General features: G+C 38.8%; 1 protein-coding gene across 1 annotated transcript in view; it reads left to right on the top strand.

Annotated features, from left to right (window-relative positions):
• Positions 1-16,855, top strand: part of csmd1b (CUB and Sushi multiple domains 1b) — a 228,740-nt gene that overhangs the window by 61,934 nt on the left and 149,951 nt on the right. Inside the window, exons 13-17 of the mRNA XM_084718622.1 lie at positions 76-264; positions 6,717-6,833; positions 7,112-7,327; positions 8,743-8,931; positions 10,653-10,822. Coding sequence (XP_084574748.1) covers positions 76-264; positions 6,717-6,833; positions 7,112-7,327; positions 8,743-8,931; positions 10,653-10,822 — 881 coding nt within the window. The remainder of the gene's footprint in view (positions 1-75; positions 265-6,716; positions 6,834-7,111; positions 7,328-8,742; positions 8,932-10,652; positions 10,823-16,855) is intronic.

The following is a 16,855-nucleotide window of genomic DNA, read 5'->3' as shown; positions in this document are numbered from 1 at the left end:
CTGGTGTAATTACCCCATACACGCACTCACCCTCTTGACTCTGTGGTATTTCCACTTCTGTGATGTGATTCTCAGGTGTGAAAATGGAGTCAGACTCTTGTCTCGATCCTGGTATCCCAGTCAATGGTCGTCGCCATGGCAGCAGCTTTTCCATTGGCTCCCGTGTGTCATTTACATGTGATCCAGGATACACACTGAGTGATCAGGAGCCAATTGTTTGCGAGCAGAATCATCAGTGGAGTCACGCTCTTCCCAGCTGTGATGGTGAGAATCTTTCTTTAACACTCTTGATGAAGACCTGTCGGAAAGTTAAACCTTTTGTGGTCCTTTCCATTATATGAATGAATTATGTTACAATGTGTAGAATGCATGAATCCGTGTCACGTGGAGATTGAGGTTCTCTGAACACAGGGAACAGTGAAAAAATAGGTGATCAAGGAACAGCTGAAGTTGGTAACACTGTAAAACCTCTTTCAAGAAAATGGGGAAAAAAAACAAAGTGGTACAGCAGGTCAGTGTGGTCACCTTGTTTCTTCTCCTCAGAGGACAAATACAGTTTGTTCGCCCAGAGTTGCTTTAAGCGGCTGAAAACTGCTGAAAAGAGGTTTGTAAATACACAAAAGCTGCAAAATTAAGTCATCTTGATCTGAATTTAATCTTGGACAAAAACAGTGGGTCTGATTGATTATGTAATATTTAATTTTTCCAGCTAAACACAGCAACTAGGAAAGATTAGCTACAACTGACTGTATGGTATTTTGGGGCCTGCTATACACTGTATATTTGAATGTGTTATTTGATAAAAAATAATCCAGCACTTCAGAATAACAGTGGGACATTGACAAACATTGCAGTTTGCTTGATCATGACATTCATTTAGCTCTTTTCTTCAGATCCATCCACTTACACATGCAGGGTCACAGAGGGGTTGAGATGACACAGGGTCAGTACACTGTGGACAGGTCTCCAGTTTATCACAGGACTGCCACATACAGACAGACAACCAGTCATATTCACAACTACCAGCAATTTAGAATTCCCACTAATGTAATACACGTCATGGGAGCATGTGAAGGAAATCCATGCAGGCAGAGGGAAGAACAAAAGGCCCCATCTGTCAGTGTGTTCCAACCCAGACCCACCTTGCTGTAAGCTGATAAAGTTAACCGCTGCGCCATTCTCACCCCCTCTCTTTTTTTGGAAAATACAAACTTGAGAAACTACTGAAAATCAATATTACATTATTAGCAAAATATTTTTTTAAAATAACACTTGAAAACAGTGTGTAAGATTTAGTGGCATCTAGCGGCGAGCTTGCAGATTACAAACATCTTGCGTCACCCTCCCTTTCTAAGCGAGTTAAAGAACCTATGGTGGCTGTGGAACTCACCCAAATTATGAAAGGCTGTTTCTGCAATCAGTGTTTGTTTTTTTCATTTTGTCCTCTTCAAACATGTACTGCTGCTGCAGAAAAAAAAAGCTTTGGTCCTTATCTGACAGAACAAGTTTGAAATTGGGATTGTCAAGGCAATTTGACGTGCCTCAGGATGCCTTTAGTGCGTCTTCTGACATTTCAAACAATGGGTGTATTTTGTGAGCATTAGTCGCTTTTGACATGTTTGGGCTTTTACTTACAAATATTATAGTATCTGAAATTTTGTCATCAAATTCTGTATTTAATCTGATTTTACTTGACACATGACATCTATTGCATGTCTATCCATCTTGGCGGGGTGAGATCCTTCCTTTGTAGCTCTTCCTTCAGTCTCTTCCATTTTTTTTTCCTTGTTTAAAGGGTCTTTTGGTGGGGAGTTTTTCCTTACTCATTCAAGGGTCTAAAAGTCTAAAGGACAGAGGGTGTTGCACAAATTGTACAAATTGTAAAGCCCCTGAGGTAAATTGTGATTTATGATAATTGGCTTTATAAATAAGATTTTACTTGACTCATATTTAATTTCTGCTAATTTCTGCCAATAGATCCCCTGTAAACCTCAAACACTGGACCTGTAAAATAAATTGCCTTCTGACTTGTTTTGACGGAGTTGCTGATGGTGCCCAAAATATAAAATGCCACAAGTCACATAGAACTGGAGCCCAAATACAAAGACAAGACACAAGGCAGATGCAGTTAGAAGCCCCTTTTTATGGTAGTCAGACAGGCTTATATTTGGCAGTAAGCAGGCAGAATCTGGCAAAGAGCAACCAGCACAGCAGCAGCGTCATTATCACACACAACTGTGCCCTGGCTTCACCACAGTTGCATTGTCCACTAAAAATGATTTTTCACAATTCCCTTTTGCAAGCCGCCAGCTGTGTGGTTGCTGTGTGTGAGATAAGTTATGACATAGTGAAGTGTTGTAAAGTAGTTAGTTTATTTATTTAAATATCACAATACAAACATATCACGTAACTTTATATGATCAAATTAAAACATTAGGTCCAAAAAATATTCCATATACAATAGAATTCTGTCACCTGTATAACCAAATCTTATTTTATTTTATTTTAAAATTATAAAATCCACTACTGTGATTAAAGATTGAGATTATCCCACCAATATTGATTTCTAATCTCTTCCTAAATTAAAATATTAGTGCTGAAAAAATGTTCATTTTACTCAAACACATACCTATAAATAGTAAAACCAGAGAAACTGATCATTTTGCAGTGGTCTCATATACATGGCATATATACGTATACATAGAGGGCTTTATAGTCCACTTCATTTCCCATTTCCATTTTTAACTGGTTTGAGATGGCCCTGAACATGTTTCTCCATGAACATAAAATCAGAAGTGGAGTGAAGAGCACAAAATAGCTGGAAGAACCAGAGGCTCAGAAGCAGAAGGGGTGGGAGTTGATGCAGGTGTTCCCATCAGTAACTTCTGTCATCCATATGAGGATATCAAAAAATGCTATTCCCAGTCCTCTGCTTTTTACCCATTTCACTAGGTGTAACTGGCAGCCATTGTGTTAACTGTACAATCAGTCCCCACTCCAAAGTACACACCACCACAATGGCCCAAGTTGGACATTCAGCCTCAGTGAAATCACGAGGGTCAACAGGAACTGCTGAAACAGATACTTACCGGCCACTCGCAGGCCTCGACATCCAGTGTTTGCCCACAGCTGATGCTGTCATGGGAGATGAATACACAGGGGCTGTGTCAATCTGCTGGCTGAAAAGAATCCAATTTGAATGCCAAAGTCAGGATGTTTCAGCTTGGGAGTGAGTTCATACCAAGACAATCTATCTTACAAAAGCGGCCATATAACATAAGCAGTTTTGAACAGCCACTGTGACATTTTCAGTATTCAGCCAAGCATGCCATCACAGTCTGTAAGCCTTGACTGGAATATAATACTTCATAGTTTGCCTTTTGAGAAGATCATGGAGGTAGAATTATGTGTCCGATATGTTTTAGCATGACTGGCTCTTTGATTAATCAGATAATTATTGTCTTTATCCATTCTGTCAGGTTAGTCTTTTCTGACCTGCTGTATTGACAGTGTCATATGTCCAATTCAGAGCTGCTGCTGCTGCTTGCTATTTGTGTGTCCTAAGTGTAATTGCTTTGCCGTGTTTTAGTTAGTGCCTATTTATGTTGACAATATAGAGTGTTTGGTGCACAGTTTAACATTTTTTGACTTCTTGAGAATGAATGAAAATAGTGAAAAATCCCCTCAAAATACCACGTGAAGACACCAAGCCCTTAAGGTACACCATAGAAAAATCATGCTGTGGTTAGAAAAACTTGAAATTGGAAGATTTCTCTAGAATTGCATTGAATGATGAGGACCCCTTACTTATCACTCTTCCTCGGAAACCAGTACATCTTCTGACTGTACCAGGTCTCTAATTTGTGGCTGTGGAATTTCATGGCTGTAATTATTTATTTATTAGGTTACTATAGATAATTTTATACAGTGAGGTCAAGTTTCAAAAAATGGTCTCTGTGTAATGAAATGGCTACTATGGGCATTAAATTCCCAGTTATACCCAATTTAGGGACCTCAGTATGCAGAATTATTCAAATACACAATTTTCAGAAAATAACACATTAATTGCTGCATGCAAAAAGACTGCATGGTTTTTGCCCAAAACTGCATGGGATTAGAAAAAATGAAACTAAACTTTAAACCACAGATATTAGCTTGTGAACTGAGAGCTGAACACACAGACACTTATAGAAACGCCTTTCTCTTTGCTAAGTGTGGACGAAAGTACCAGTGTAAAAGCCCCACTAGTTTCATATGTTACCTCTTTAGTGAAACAACTGAGCCTGCAACAACCTCTGAAAGAGAGTAATGACGGCCAAGGACGAGGGCACCCCAGCAGAGTTTATTATTGCAGCTGTGAAAGGCTGTTTTAGTGCCCCCTCGGGCACGTGGCGCCCTGTGCACAGTGCAGGATGCGTGTGTACGTAGTGGAGGTGCTGGTTCAGTTCAGTTCCCACTCAAACACAACACTTAACTTACAAAGTCCCCTCAGAAATAGAATGGACATCTCATCAATTTTTAGGAGAAGGGAAATAATCTTTAAAAAAAGTCCCACAACTATACTCAACACAGCTCATACACACAAATGCACACATTAACGACAATAATCTTATTTACAGTACATTCTCAGAGGCCAAGTTAACATTTTAAAAGGAAAAGCCTAACCTTTTTCTACCCTTACACACACTGCATTACACAGCCAACAAAATTCATTATTTTGACAATATTGTATCTCAAAACAAAGCCACGGTGTCTGTTGGACCCAAGCTGCTCATTTTATTTCCTGCAGGTCAGTTAAATCACCAAACAGATCATACAGAAATCTGGCTGCTCTTTTATGTGTCAGGGAGAATATTGAAGGGGCTGCCGTGACATTTTAAAGCTTGCAGTTGGTGCCAAGACAACAACTTGTTAGAAATGACCAAAGTCACAGTATCTCTTATGGTAAAAAAAAATGCCATGGCATCCTTTAAGAGAGAGATAATTAAAGATAGAGAAAACATGGAGGCAGGAGAGCTGAAGTCTGCCATACTGTCTTTTTCTGTTTACCTGTCCCCCTCCCTGAAAAAAACAAGCCATATCTTTTCATATCTGCTTTTTGTTCAGCATTCAGTCTCATGCTCCCTCTCTCAACAGCGAAGGGCGCCACACTTTGATTTGCCTCTCAAATTTTTCGTTAGAGTCATGAATAGTCCTTTCTGTCTTATTCTGCTCTTCTCCTCACATTGTCATACAGCTCGCACTGTCTCTCACACATACATCGACAATCTGTCTCTTATCCTCTTGCACACAGATCATTCATATACACTGAAGTATGTGCTCTCACTCACAATAGATACGCGCACACAGACACGCACACACGCCTCCCTCAGCAAGGGTCATTTAGTCAGACAGTGTCCTAGTTTTAGCTGAATCCTGATGGGAGTGTGAAAAAAAAACTGGTGCTGGTTACCACAACACACTCAGAAGGCAGCTAGTCAGAGAGAGAAAGAGAGCAGCTCTCATCACAGCTACTCAACTCAGCTCCACCTCTGCTGAAATATGATATGGAATGAGACAGAGGGAAAGACATTGATGGACACAGAGATAGGGAGGGAGAGGCGGACACAAAGCCTGCTCGCCGAACACACACTGGAATAGCTGCAGTTTGAAGAAATAAAGAGAAACTAGAACATCTGTCTTCATAAAGCCAAAAAAAAGTAATTTTACAAACCTTTCACCAAATGAATCATCACAGTGTTTATTTTAGGAGCTGAAAGAGTCTTGTGCACCAAAATATATATAAACCTTCAACTATCAGACAGGAGGGACGTTAACAATCAAGAAAATATGTTATTGTCTCTGTTCAGGTTTATAGTCTGGGATGTATTTGTTTCGTGGGTGAGAAAAACAATCCCTTTTTATTTCCATGCCAGTCAAGCACCTTGAAGCACTTTAATTGAATTAAATATAACTGAATTGAGCTGAATAGAATTGAAAGGAGTGTAAGCAAAGTCAGAGAGAAACAAAGAGTCAATATATTATCTTAGTTCAACAGTCTCGAATGCACTGCAAGCCGGCTTTTACTCTCCATTACGTTACTTTAGTATTTTCCCATCTGCTCTATCCCAAATGAGTTTGTCCTGTTCCATATCAGTGGTCTGGCTCCGTGTGGTGGCTAGGTGTCGGATAACACACACACACACACACGGATCTCTCACCCTTTTTCAACAAATCACTCTCTCTTTGTCACATTCTCCCTGCTCTGTTTATTTTTGTTTGTACATCAAGTGCATCCCTTTGTTTCTCTCTCTGTAGCTGCATGTAGAAGCTGCATTTTGTGTCCTCTACTCCCTTTAAAGTCCTACTTTTCACTGTAACACAGTACATCTGGTGAAATTGAGTCTTCGGTGCATGTTAAATACTGTACAGTATCTTATGGACAGACAAAAATGTCATGTTCCTCCACAACAAATTGGATAATATCTTGAACCGAACACGTCAGTTAAAAACGATTCAGACCAAGTTTGGAAAAGGTTTGTGTCTCTGTTTAAAGTGGCTACAATGGGGCAAGAATTAATTATTATGTGATGACTGTACTGGAGATATATCGTTTTTAGGTGTTAAACTCGGGTAATTATTCTGCAGAATTTGTTGAGGTCTGTGTTTTTGCTCAGTGGTGAAATAGAGATTTCTTACCCTCCCACCCTTTTCTGTCTCTCACTTTCTCTCTGTAGCCCTTTGTGGAGGCTATGTCTATGGTAAAACAGGAACAATTTTGTCTCCTGGCTTTCCTGACTTCTACCCCAATTCTCTTAACTGTACATGGACTATAGAAGTGTCTCATGGGAAAGGTAAGAAAACACCTACACAGACATGGAAACACCAATTAATTTGCTTAGGATTGTTTTTTTTCCTTTTTATGCTAATAAATTAGATTTGCACATTTTGGAGGTTGTTGCCTGAGATGTGTTCCTGATTTCGTTTCTGTGGTCATTTGCTGCTATTTATGTATCTATGACTAACTCTTCGTCTCTTACTCTGTCCATCCATCCATCCATCCATCCATCCATCCATCCATCCATCCATCCATCCATCCATCCATCCATCCATCCATCCATCCATCCATCAGGAGTCCACCTGGTTTTCCACACTTTCCATCTTGAGGAGAACCATGACTACCTGTCCATCATTGAGGATGGCAATTTCCAGGTTCCCGTAGCTCGACTCACTGGCTCGGTGCTGCCCCCAAGCGTCAAAGCAGGACTTTATGGGAATTTCAGCGCCCAGCTACGTTTCATATCGGATTTTTCCATGAGTTATGAAGGATTTAATATTACTTTCTCAGGTAAGAACACGGGATCAGAAACTGATATTTGTTAACATGGATGTAGCAGCGAGTAAATCTGCCTAAAAACTGTGTGATTCTATTTACAGAACAGACAGAACTAATATGGTACATTATTCTAATATATATATTCTACATTAACTAATATGGTACATTATTCAGACATACAAAGGCAGAGAGGAGTACAGTAACTACAGAAACTGTGATGTTGACAAAAAAGGGCATAGTCAAAGCAGATATATACATTGTAAAACCCCTTTTTTTATGGCTTTTAGACTGTTAAAAATTAAAATCATTGTAATAGACCTCACATGAAACCTAAAATAGCATTAAGATACTGCACTCTTAGGGCCCTTAATCTGCTTTAGGACTGTCTCATCCACCGCATGACTGACAGTCCTGGCTGATTTCATAGAAAGATCATAGAAGTCGCTATGTGCTGTTCTTTAACAGAGATGGGTCAGTTATACATTTTATCAAATAAATCTGTTGGTCTTCATTCTTCTTCACGTCTTTTCTCTTGTAAAACCGAAAAATACTGTTAGGAAACAATCCCAATAAAACATAAATATTACCTGTGAACATGGGACTACTGTACGGGGGAAACTGCAGTCTTTGATAATATATGACAATCTAAATGTCGCACAAAGAACACATCTACAAACAAAATATGTTCTTGTTTCTTCTCTATTATTCTTGAACATTTGAACTAATGAGTTAGTTAAATTAATCTTTTATCAATCACATTTAACTTTCAGTGTAACTATTTAGATATTGTGTAAGCTGCAAATCAATGAATTTCTCTAAATCAAGAGGCTGCAGTTACTTCGCTTCTGCTAAGTTAGGCTACTTACCTTCTAGTAGGACAAATTTATCTAGTGTTACTATTTAGCTATTGCTATATTTATTTGGTATAAAATACTTAATCACTAAATTACTGGCATATCAGAATCAATCTGTTACAGGAAACAGCAAAAGTGGGTGCTTTAGCTTTAGCTATGGTTATCTCAGTAGCAGTGGTTAGCTAGAGTGCAGAAATTGCTGTTTGGAATTAACTGTTGTTTTGTAATTCTTCTAAATATAATAGGCTGTTTATTCCTGAAAATAACTGTGGCTCAACTTTTATGTATTAGAACATATGTTTTAAAAAAGATTCTGATCTTGATCTGAAATGTAGTGACTGCATTCTGATAATGTTGGGAAATATTGTGATTAAGATAATCGGCTCTGAAGATTTAGCAACCACACTTCTTATCCATTACAGTCTGAGGTTTAAAGTTTTCTTGACCCCATTTATTTTTTACCACATATTTAGTCTTGGCTAACTTAACAACATTCCCACTGTCATTTTGCACCACTGAAGTCTTCTCATAACGACTCCTCAACAATGTTGTTTATCTTTCCTGGATGTACAGAATACGACTTGGAGCCCTGTGAGGATCCCGGCGTACCTGCATTCAGCAGGAGGATGGGATTCAGATTTCGAGTTGGTGACTCTCTGGCCTTCTCTTGTTTCCATGGCTACCGACTTGAGGGAGACAGTAAGATCACTTGTCTGGGAGGAGGCAGGCGAGTCTGGAGCAACATACTACCGCGATGTATAGGTAAGACGGCCAAGTAAACAGACAGCCTCGCTGAATAGTGAGTAGTCACAGTGAAAATGAAAAATTACTATATGAAGTATAGTTTAGGTCATTCGTTGTCCAGAGTTTGAACATTATAGTGAATGCTCATTGGACTTTTCTTATAGAACTTTGCTTTGTTACACAACATTATATATAGTGATGTTGTAACAAGCCTTTGAAAGTATTTCTGCCTTCAATATTTATAGCTTTGGAGTGGTTTATCTCCTGTGAAAATAACTGGCAGCATATAAAGTAGAACTTTCAAATTAACTTCTTCACCGTATGAATAAGCCTTAAGGTAAAGTATCAGCATTTTCCTGGTTGTAACTCACCAGTGTTTTATTGCTGACACAATGGAAATTTACTATTATTTGACTGGTTGACTGTTAGTTTTATTTGCCAGGATTCGGGCTGTTAGCAGGTTGTAATTTGCTGGTATTTGATGAGTATCAGTGTTTCCTTGGATGCTACTAGTAATTTATGAGAGTCTGACTGGTGGCTGCTGGTAATTTTCAAGCCCCCAAAAAGAGCCAACTGAAAATGCTATAATAGCGTTATCTGTCAGGAGATCAGGCCTGACTAAGAGGAAACTGAGCAACAGCAGCTGGCAACGTTCACTGGGTTCATCTCTCTCCCTCTCCATCTTCCCAGATATCCCCCTCTGTAGCTCTCTGTCTCGCTCTTTCTAACTTTCTAACTGTTTCTCGTCCTCTCCCTCTGTATTTAGACAGTCCTTGGGTAGATAATTAGGGCATTAGCTGCTATATGAAAAGTGTTAATACTGTGTCTTTTGTTACTCCCCTTTTCCCTTTTCTAATTTCTCGCCGCATATTTTCAAAAGGCCCTTGTCTGTCTTGGTTCATCTGCTCATCTTCTTTTCTTTTCTTCCTCCTCCAGCTCTTTGTTCATCCCTTTCTTCTCCCCCTCCATTCTTGCACTCCTAATCTATAGTGCTGTCTTCACTTTCAGAAGATTTATGCTCCTTATCTCCTGCCATAATCTGCTTTAAAAACAACAGAACATTTACAAAAAAATGTTGTTTTGGATTTCAGATTTGATAAACACTGCATCTATTTTTTTTTTTCACCGAGTTCCCTGTTGTTCCACACCAGCTTCTCTCTTGTCTATCTCATTACTTCCATTTCCTCCGTCTCCCTTCCGAGTAGTGGTGGTCCTCCTCAGTGGGAGTTAAAAACCTGCACGTCTGTCTTCTTTTTTCTCCTCTCCACATTTGCATATGTCAAAATTCTATTTGCACAGTGTACCATTTATTTGAATTTCCAAACTTTGATAGCCACCGCACCTGCTAGATAATTCTGTTTAATTTGAAACACTTTTTTAGCACAAACTAATCCAGATGGACTTTTATGCTATGTTTCTTTCACTTTTCTGTCTTTTAATCTTTTGCACTTTGTCATTTGAAGCACATGTCAAACAAAGGCTTTTAAGCTATGTTGCACTGTATGATTCAGTATTATCATCATTATTATTGTTATCATGTCTACAGACTTCAATAAGATTAGTGGTTATACTGGTTATGCACTTTTTTCTCTAATCTCTTGTTTTCCTGTAATTGTGAGTCCTCTTCTCTCTTTTCACATAACAAAAGTTAGATATTCAAACTGCTCAAAGATAATTAGGTAGAAATGCTATCATTTTGATCCACGCTGTCCCGGCCCCCTTTTATTCTCTTGCTGTAGCTGAGTGTGGCGCCTCCTCACTAGGACCAGAAGGCGTTCTTCTCTCGCCTAACTTCCCCTCCAACTATGATAACAACCATGAGTGCATCTACCGCATCACTACTGAAAAGGGCAAAGGAATCAGGCTGAAAGCTGAGAGCTTCTCACTGCAAGATGGAGACTATCTCAAGGTACGTGCGCACACACATTCAAATATGGCAAGCTTTTCCCAATCAGGCGGTATAAAATCCATAAATGCATAATTTATTTACAGATTCACATACACAGGATTATAGTCATAACTGAAAGCTGTCTATATGCAAAGATGCATGTGCATTGACATATATATGCTTGAACAGATTATTACGTGTTTCCGTTACTTCAAATTATGCTCGAAAAGAACACATTGAATTGTGGATGCTGGAATAATTGCAAACAGAGGGAAAACATGCTGTCAATAAAATAAACCACAAGTGTGTTGTAGGGACCACACACTTCCACGATGAAAGTACAAGATCCGGCATGTGTTATTAAAGTTGGCATGCACAATATAATTCACTCATTGCGCCATCCGGCACCGCAGTATATGCTTTTGCAAAGCTTTTATCTGTTTTTCACTGTAAAATAATTGTCCATCTTGGCTTCAACTGCCAATACACTCTAACAATTCCAAGTCTTTTCATCTAAATCAATTGTCAGAATTCAGAGGAAAGAGCTCAGGGAAAACAGTCAGACAATATCTCTAAATTTGATTATTCTGCTGTGTAGCTATTAGCTATTTGCTATTTTTGAAGCAGGTAATAACATTGCACAGCATTTGTTAGTTTTTATTGAAATATGTGGGATTTCTCTTAGTCAGAGATATCAAAGAGTAAAGTTTGTATTGCCAAAAGCATGTTACTTTCATGATCAAAGCCAGCGGCCTCTGGTCAACATGATTTCAGATATGATTCAACAATATAACAAGAAATATCAGAATATTAAACCTTGACTTCACTTGCATATGTAGTTTCATGTTAACCACTTCCTGTGCCATCTATGAGTTCATTCACTCATCAAGAGACACAGTGACTGACCTACGATGACCTATGATGTCAGATCAATTCTTAATTGAACATAAATTTCAGGGATGCTTCCATTGCTCCCTCCTCTGTGTCTGACACAAAAGCAAAAAAACTGCCTTGACTTGGAATTTCTCATCTGCGCGTTTTATGTCTGGGTACTCAGTAGTCACGTTTATGTTGCATTGCGGCGCTCTAACTTCCTCAATACAATCCTCGAAAACCCACCACTTCTGCAAGCTTTTGTTCCAGGCCACGCACACCTGGCCTAATTAAGGTGTCAGGGAATGCAGCCCTTAATTATACGAGGTGTGCGAGAAAAAGACTACAGTAAAAACATGAACAACGGGAGAGTCATTGAATCCTTGGTTTAGCCAGTATGTAGTTAAATTGTATTAGCAAGGTTTGCCCTAGCTGTTAGATGTGTTAAACATTGTTGTGAGAGGCAGTAACATCCCTGCAGGGGTTTATTACTCATGTTCTCTATTAGTGCTGATGGTGCTCCTGCTGCAGAGGCCATCCATGGCTGAATGAATACACAGGAAACAGAGGCGCAAGAGGATCAATTCTTCCTCTGTTAACCCTCTAACGAACCCACTACAGTGTATTATTGTTGTATTAAGGGTAACCTTGGTGTTTATAAACTTTTATTATGTGGTGAGGAAAATAAATAGCTATGGAACAGGCTACTATGCAGCTAGTATCCCATGACTGCAGCAAGGACAAATGTCTTAACTATCAGCGCTCTTTTTCTCACCAGAAAAATTCCACCATATTCACAGAGAATGCGTCCAGTGTCAGCTGTAATTTATTCCAGTCATTATACTGGTCAACCTCACAGAAACTGCAACATAAACAAACTTAGCGGATTTTATGTCCTCAGTATGTTCTTAATGAGAGAAAAGGAAAGTCTTAACAAATTGGATGAAAGGACAGTTTGGAAAATTGCCTAAATATGATCCAACCAAAACCTTTTCAGTATAGGTGTTTTGTGAGAAAAAAAAATTAGGGAGCTCACACAAATTACTACAGAAAATCTGACAAATGTTTATTGCTCAGAAAAGTCTGCTCTGTAACATGAAAAGTCTTAAGAGATCCAAATGGTGTTTCAAAGGTGTTTCTTAACCATATTCTAATTTAATACTCAAATTTAATTTAAATAAATATCACACTGTTAGTACAATTGTATACACTTGGCACTAATCCACATGAATGCTGGCACCGATTTAAAAACAAAACAAAAAAAAAAATAAAACAAGATTATTTCAATATTACTTAAAATAGCACTTTTATTTTATGTTCAGAATATTTGTGACTACGTAATTGGCACCAATCAACATAAATGGTGTCTATAATGAACATAAATTTGTAAAACTCATGAAAAAACTTGTTTTCATTACAAATATATTGTAAGGAAACAAACCAAGATGGGCATTTTGACCCACCGAGGCATCAAAGGGTTAAAGGGCACGATAAAACATTTTTAACATACGGACAACTGGACTTACTGGGTGACACGAGTTATAGTTGAAGTCAAGGGGAGGCTATACAAACTTGATCTGCGATACATTATGTTTTTTTCTGTCTACTGATGCCCCTGTATATTTAAAGGGTCTGGAATTGTCACAATGTATGTATGAGGAATTCTTTGAAGTGTTTACATATCACAAACTTAGATATGCATACTTGTGTACGTCTGAACTATAAAGAGAATTTCAGATGTTCCCAAGGCTCATAATTCCTCATAAGTCCTCTCTCAAGTACACGTGCCCACTTCAGTGTCAGAAAGGAGCAGCTGTGTGAGCTGTTTTACAGTCTTGACGCTGTCCTCCAGACATCGTCTAAGACTTTTTCTATTCACAATGTCTCTTAGCGGTATTAGGCCTGAGGGCATGGTTAAGCCAGTATGTGGTTAGAGTGTATTATCAGTATTAGGCCTAGAGCACCGGCTGAGCCTGTCTGTGGTTAGATTGTATTAGCAAGGTTCTCCCTGACTTTTAGAGAGGTATGACATCATTGGATATTTTTCCATTGTGATAGGTATTAATAAAAAAGAAAAATCCCCTTAAAGGAGAGGAAAGTGACACTGAGATGGTTAACAGACATAAACATGTTAGCATTTTTCTTACACAGTAATTCCGTCATAGCCTGAATTCTGAAAAAGCCACGAAAAAAAGATCCAGCCCACTGAAGTTGTTTTTTCCTCAGTTTTCTAACATGTCTTGATTTACAATGCAGCCCCTTTCCATTACGTAACTGTGTCTGTAATTCAACAAAAGGATGGAGAGCAGAGAGAGGCATTTGCTCTTTTCTAAATTATGACACACAAGGCATTTGACATAGTATTTACTGTAATAAATTGATTCCTTATCAGAAAATAACAGGAACAGAGGAGCAGAGTACAGAGAATGACTGGAGATCACAAAAGTTAATGAGGACGTACTGGATGCTAACATAGCAATCAAAACATAATGGGAGGCCCAAGACTCATTGCAAGATGACACATCACGTTCAACGTAGAGCTCACAACAATATTACATTTCTAGCTTAAATTTTGATGCTTCAGGGTGTAAATTACTGCTATCCTTTTAAATTAAATGAAAGGTAAATGTGTGTTTGCAGTCATTTCCCTTCCGTGTGAAAACCAGCTGTTGCAATAGAGTGATGTAAGTACAGTAAAGTACAAAGTACTCTGATGGTAATACAAATCACAGATTTTCATTAAACATGTAACATTACATGTAATATTAAACACATGCAGGCATTAGAGTTAGTTGTATGACTATACATACAGTTTAAATAATTAAATGTACTCTTGGACTAGCATTATACTTTTCAGAATTATTAATTCCTCTGCCAAGGAGGTTATGTTTTCAGTGACGTTTGTCTGTCAGCAGGATTACAGAAAAACGACTAGCCCAATTTTCTTGACATTTGGTGGAAGGGTGTAACATGTGCCGAGGACATTACATTTTGGAGCTGATTTTGGAGATTTTTTTTTTTTTTAATGTTTGTTAACATTGTGAGATAAAGCATTTGGTCTTGGCTGAGGTCTGCACCCCCTGGATGTCCTTCTAGTTACTGTTGTTTTTAATGTATTTTTGGGAAAGTGCAGACAGTTGGAAACATCTGTCTTTATACACAAGTGTTAAATTAATATGCTGATCAAAATGTATCAGAGCGGCACTCAGAGTCTTGGAAATTTTTAATTTTCCTACAAGTTTCCTACAGCTCATGACCTTTACGATAGCAAAACCCTCCAAAAGTAAGTAGGCCTGTCACTTAATCTGAACCCTTTAATATTCACCAGAGTATAAATACTTTTCACTTCTTGTTAAACTCTCAGGGCAAACTTTTACCTTTGTGCCTCACCAGAGGTAAGAATAGCTAAATTATGTGTTCACTGTATGTGGTGGCTAAATGAGGCTGCTAGCATGACTATTGACCTTTAGTCATAAATTATTTAGACAAAACAGTACAATCAGACAGTTTTGGTAGTTAATAATTTTCCAACTGAGCATTCGCCATTTTAAAAATATGTGGTTTGGACAAAAATTTGTCATGTAAAAAGTAGTAATTATGCAAAAGCAGGTGTGTTGGTATAGAAATGAGTATTCATAAGGGCAATGACTAGTAATACATAGCATGTCTGTTAATTAGAACTTTGCCAAAGAATTAGCAGAAAGCATAACTATAATGAACTGGAAGGAAAGCCCCAAAGTGCCACTTAGGCTAGCAATTAGCATGCCACTCCCCAGGCTAACGGTAATGGAGCTAATGCCTGTTACCGCCGCAGAATACTCTGAACACAAACCATTTGTTTGACAGCTCCAGCGAGCTTCAGGCTAAAATCTCCTGTAACATATGAACCAGCTCATTACAATCCCTTTTGCTATTGGCTAAGTTGTCATCCTGGCACTGTTAAAGAAAGGGCTTACCAAGCTCAATTTGCCTAAAAACGCCCTCTAATACAGTGCTTCACCAAATTTGCTCAGATGTACTCGAACCCTGAAGGAAAAAAAAACGAGAGGGTGAGGAAGAAACAAAGTGGGGGTGTGCAGGAATTGTTCTATGAAAATAGGGGTGATAGGAGAGCAAGTGAGAAAGAGGGAGAGTCAGACAGACACAGAGAGGAGGGTTGGCAGATGGTGACATGTTGATTTATGAGCCGCAGGGCTTTTCATTAACCATACTGAGTTTTACTGAAACAGAGAGAAGAGGAGAGAACGATAGAGAGACAGACAGACAGCGAGATTCAAAACTGGCCGAACGGGAGGGGGGAACAGGGAAGGAAAATTAAGTTTAGGGGAGTAATGCTACAGATACTGTGATACCAATCTTCTATTGTAAAGGCTTTGCTCATTCACGTACTGTCCTTCCCCATGTCTCTGTATCTTCTTCATATGTATGCTTTCCCTCACAACCACACACTCCCAACATACTGTAGCTCCTACTTTAGCTTCACGTAGAGGCGTCTCCTCTGACTGGCAGTACTTGTAGAGATAGAAGAGAACAGCGCCTCAGCCCTTTTTTCCTTTGGCATTCCTGCCACCTGCAGACCTGTCACCACCAATCTTTGGAAATGTCCCAGGCTTCCAAATATAAGCATGAGCAGTTCACATTTATATCCCAGCTGTGAGAGAATATTATGAGGTGCTTCAGAGTCCTAATTCTCCCCTTCAAACTGCAGTCAAAAGTAGACTGCGCTTCCCAAACTACTGCTTCTACAGTGTTCACGTTAAAGCTACAAGCAGAATTTCGACATAAAGAAGTAGGAAAGTAGAGTACAAAACAAATTTAAATGTGCAGTAACCGATTCTGGAGAAAGATAGTTGATAGTTTTGAGTTATCATATCTTCATACCTTCCTAACAGTTTACTGGGGTATACGGTATTATGACGGTATTGGTGCAAAACATGTTAAATGGCTCAAATCCACTCCACTGCAGATAGTCCTCCCTTGAGGACTGATTGTCAAAGCAACGCTATTCCCATAGTGGGAAAACAATGCACACTCAGGAGCCTGGCTTTGGTCTTTAGACTCTGCAACCTACACTGTACATGTACTGCCAAACCGACAACCTCATTGGTTACCTTTTCCTCTCCTAAGCGCACATTCAAAGTCACTTGCTCTCTCACTTTCGCTTAACTTAAGTGACATACT

The sequence above is a fragment of the Lutjanus erythropterus genome, chromosome 1 (assembly GCF_056507025.1).
Source record: "Lutjanus erythropterus isolate fLutEry1 chromosome 1, fLutEry1.hap2, whole genome shotgun sequence".
Lineage (NCBI taxonomy): Eukaryota > Metazoa > Chordata > Actinopteri > Lutjaniformes > Lutjanidae > Lutjanus > Lutjanus erythropterus.
Note: the sequence above shows the minus strand (reverse complement) of the source record. Positions and strands in the feature narration are given on the sequence as shown.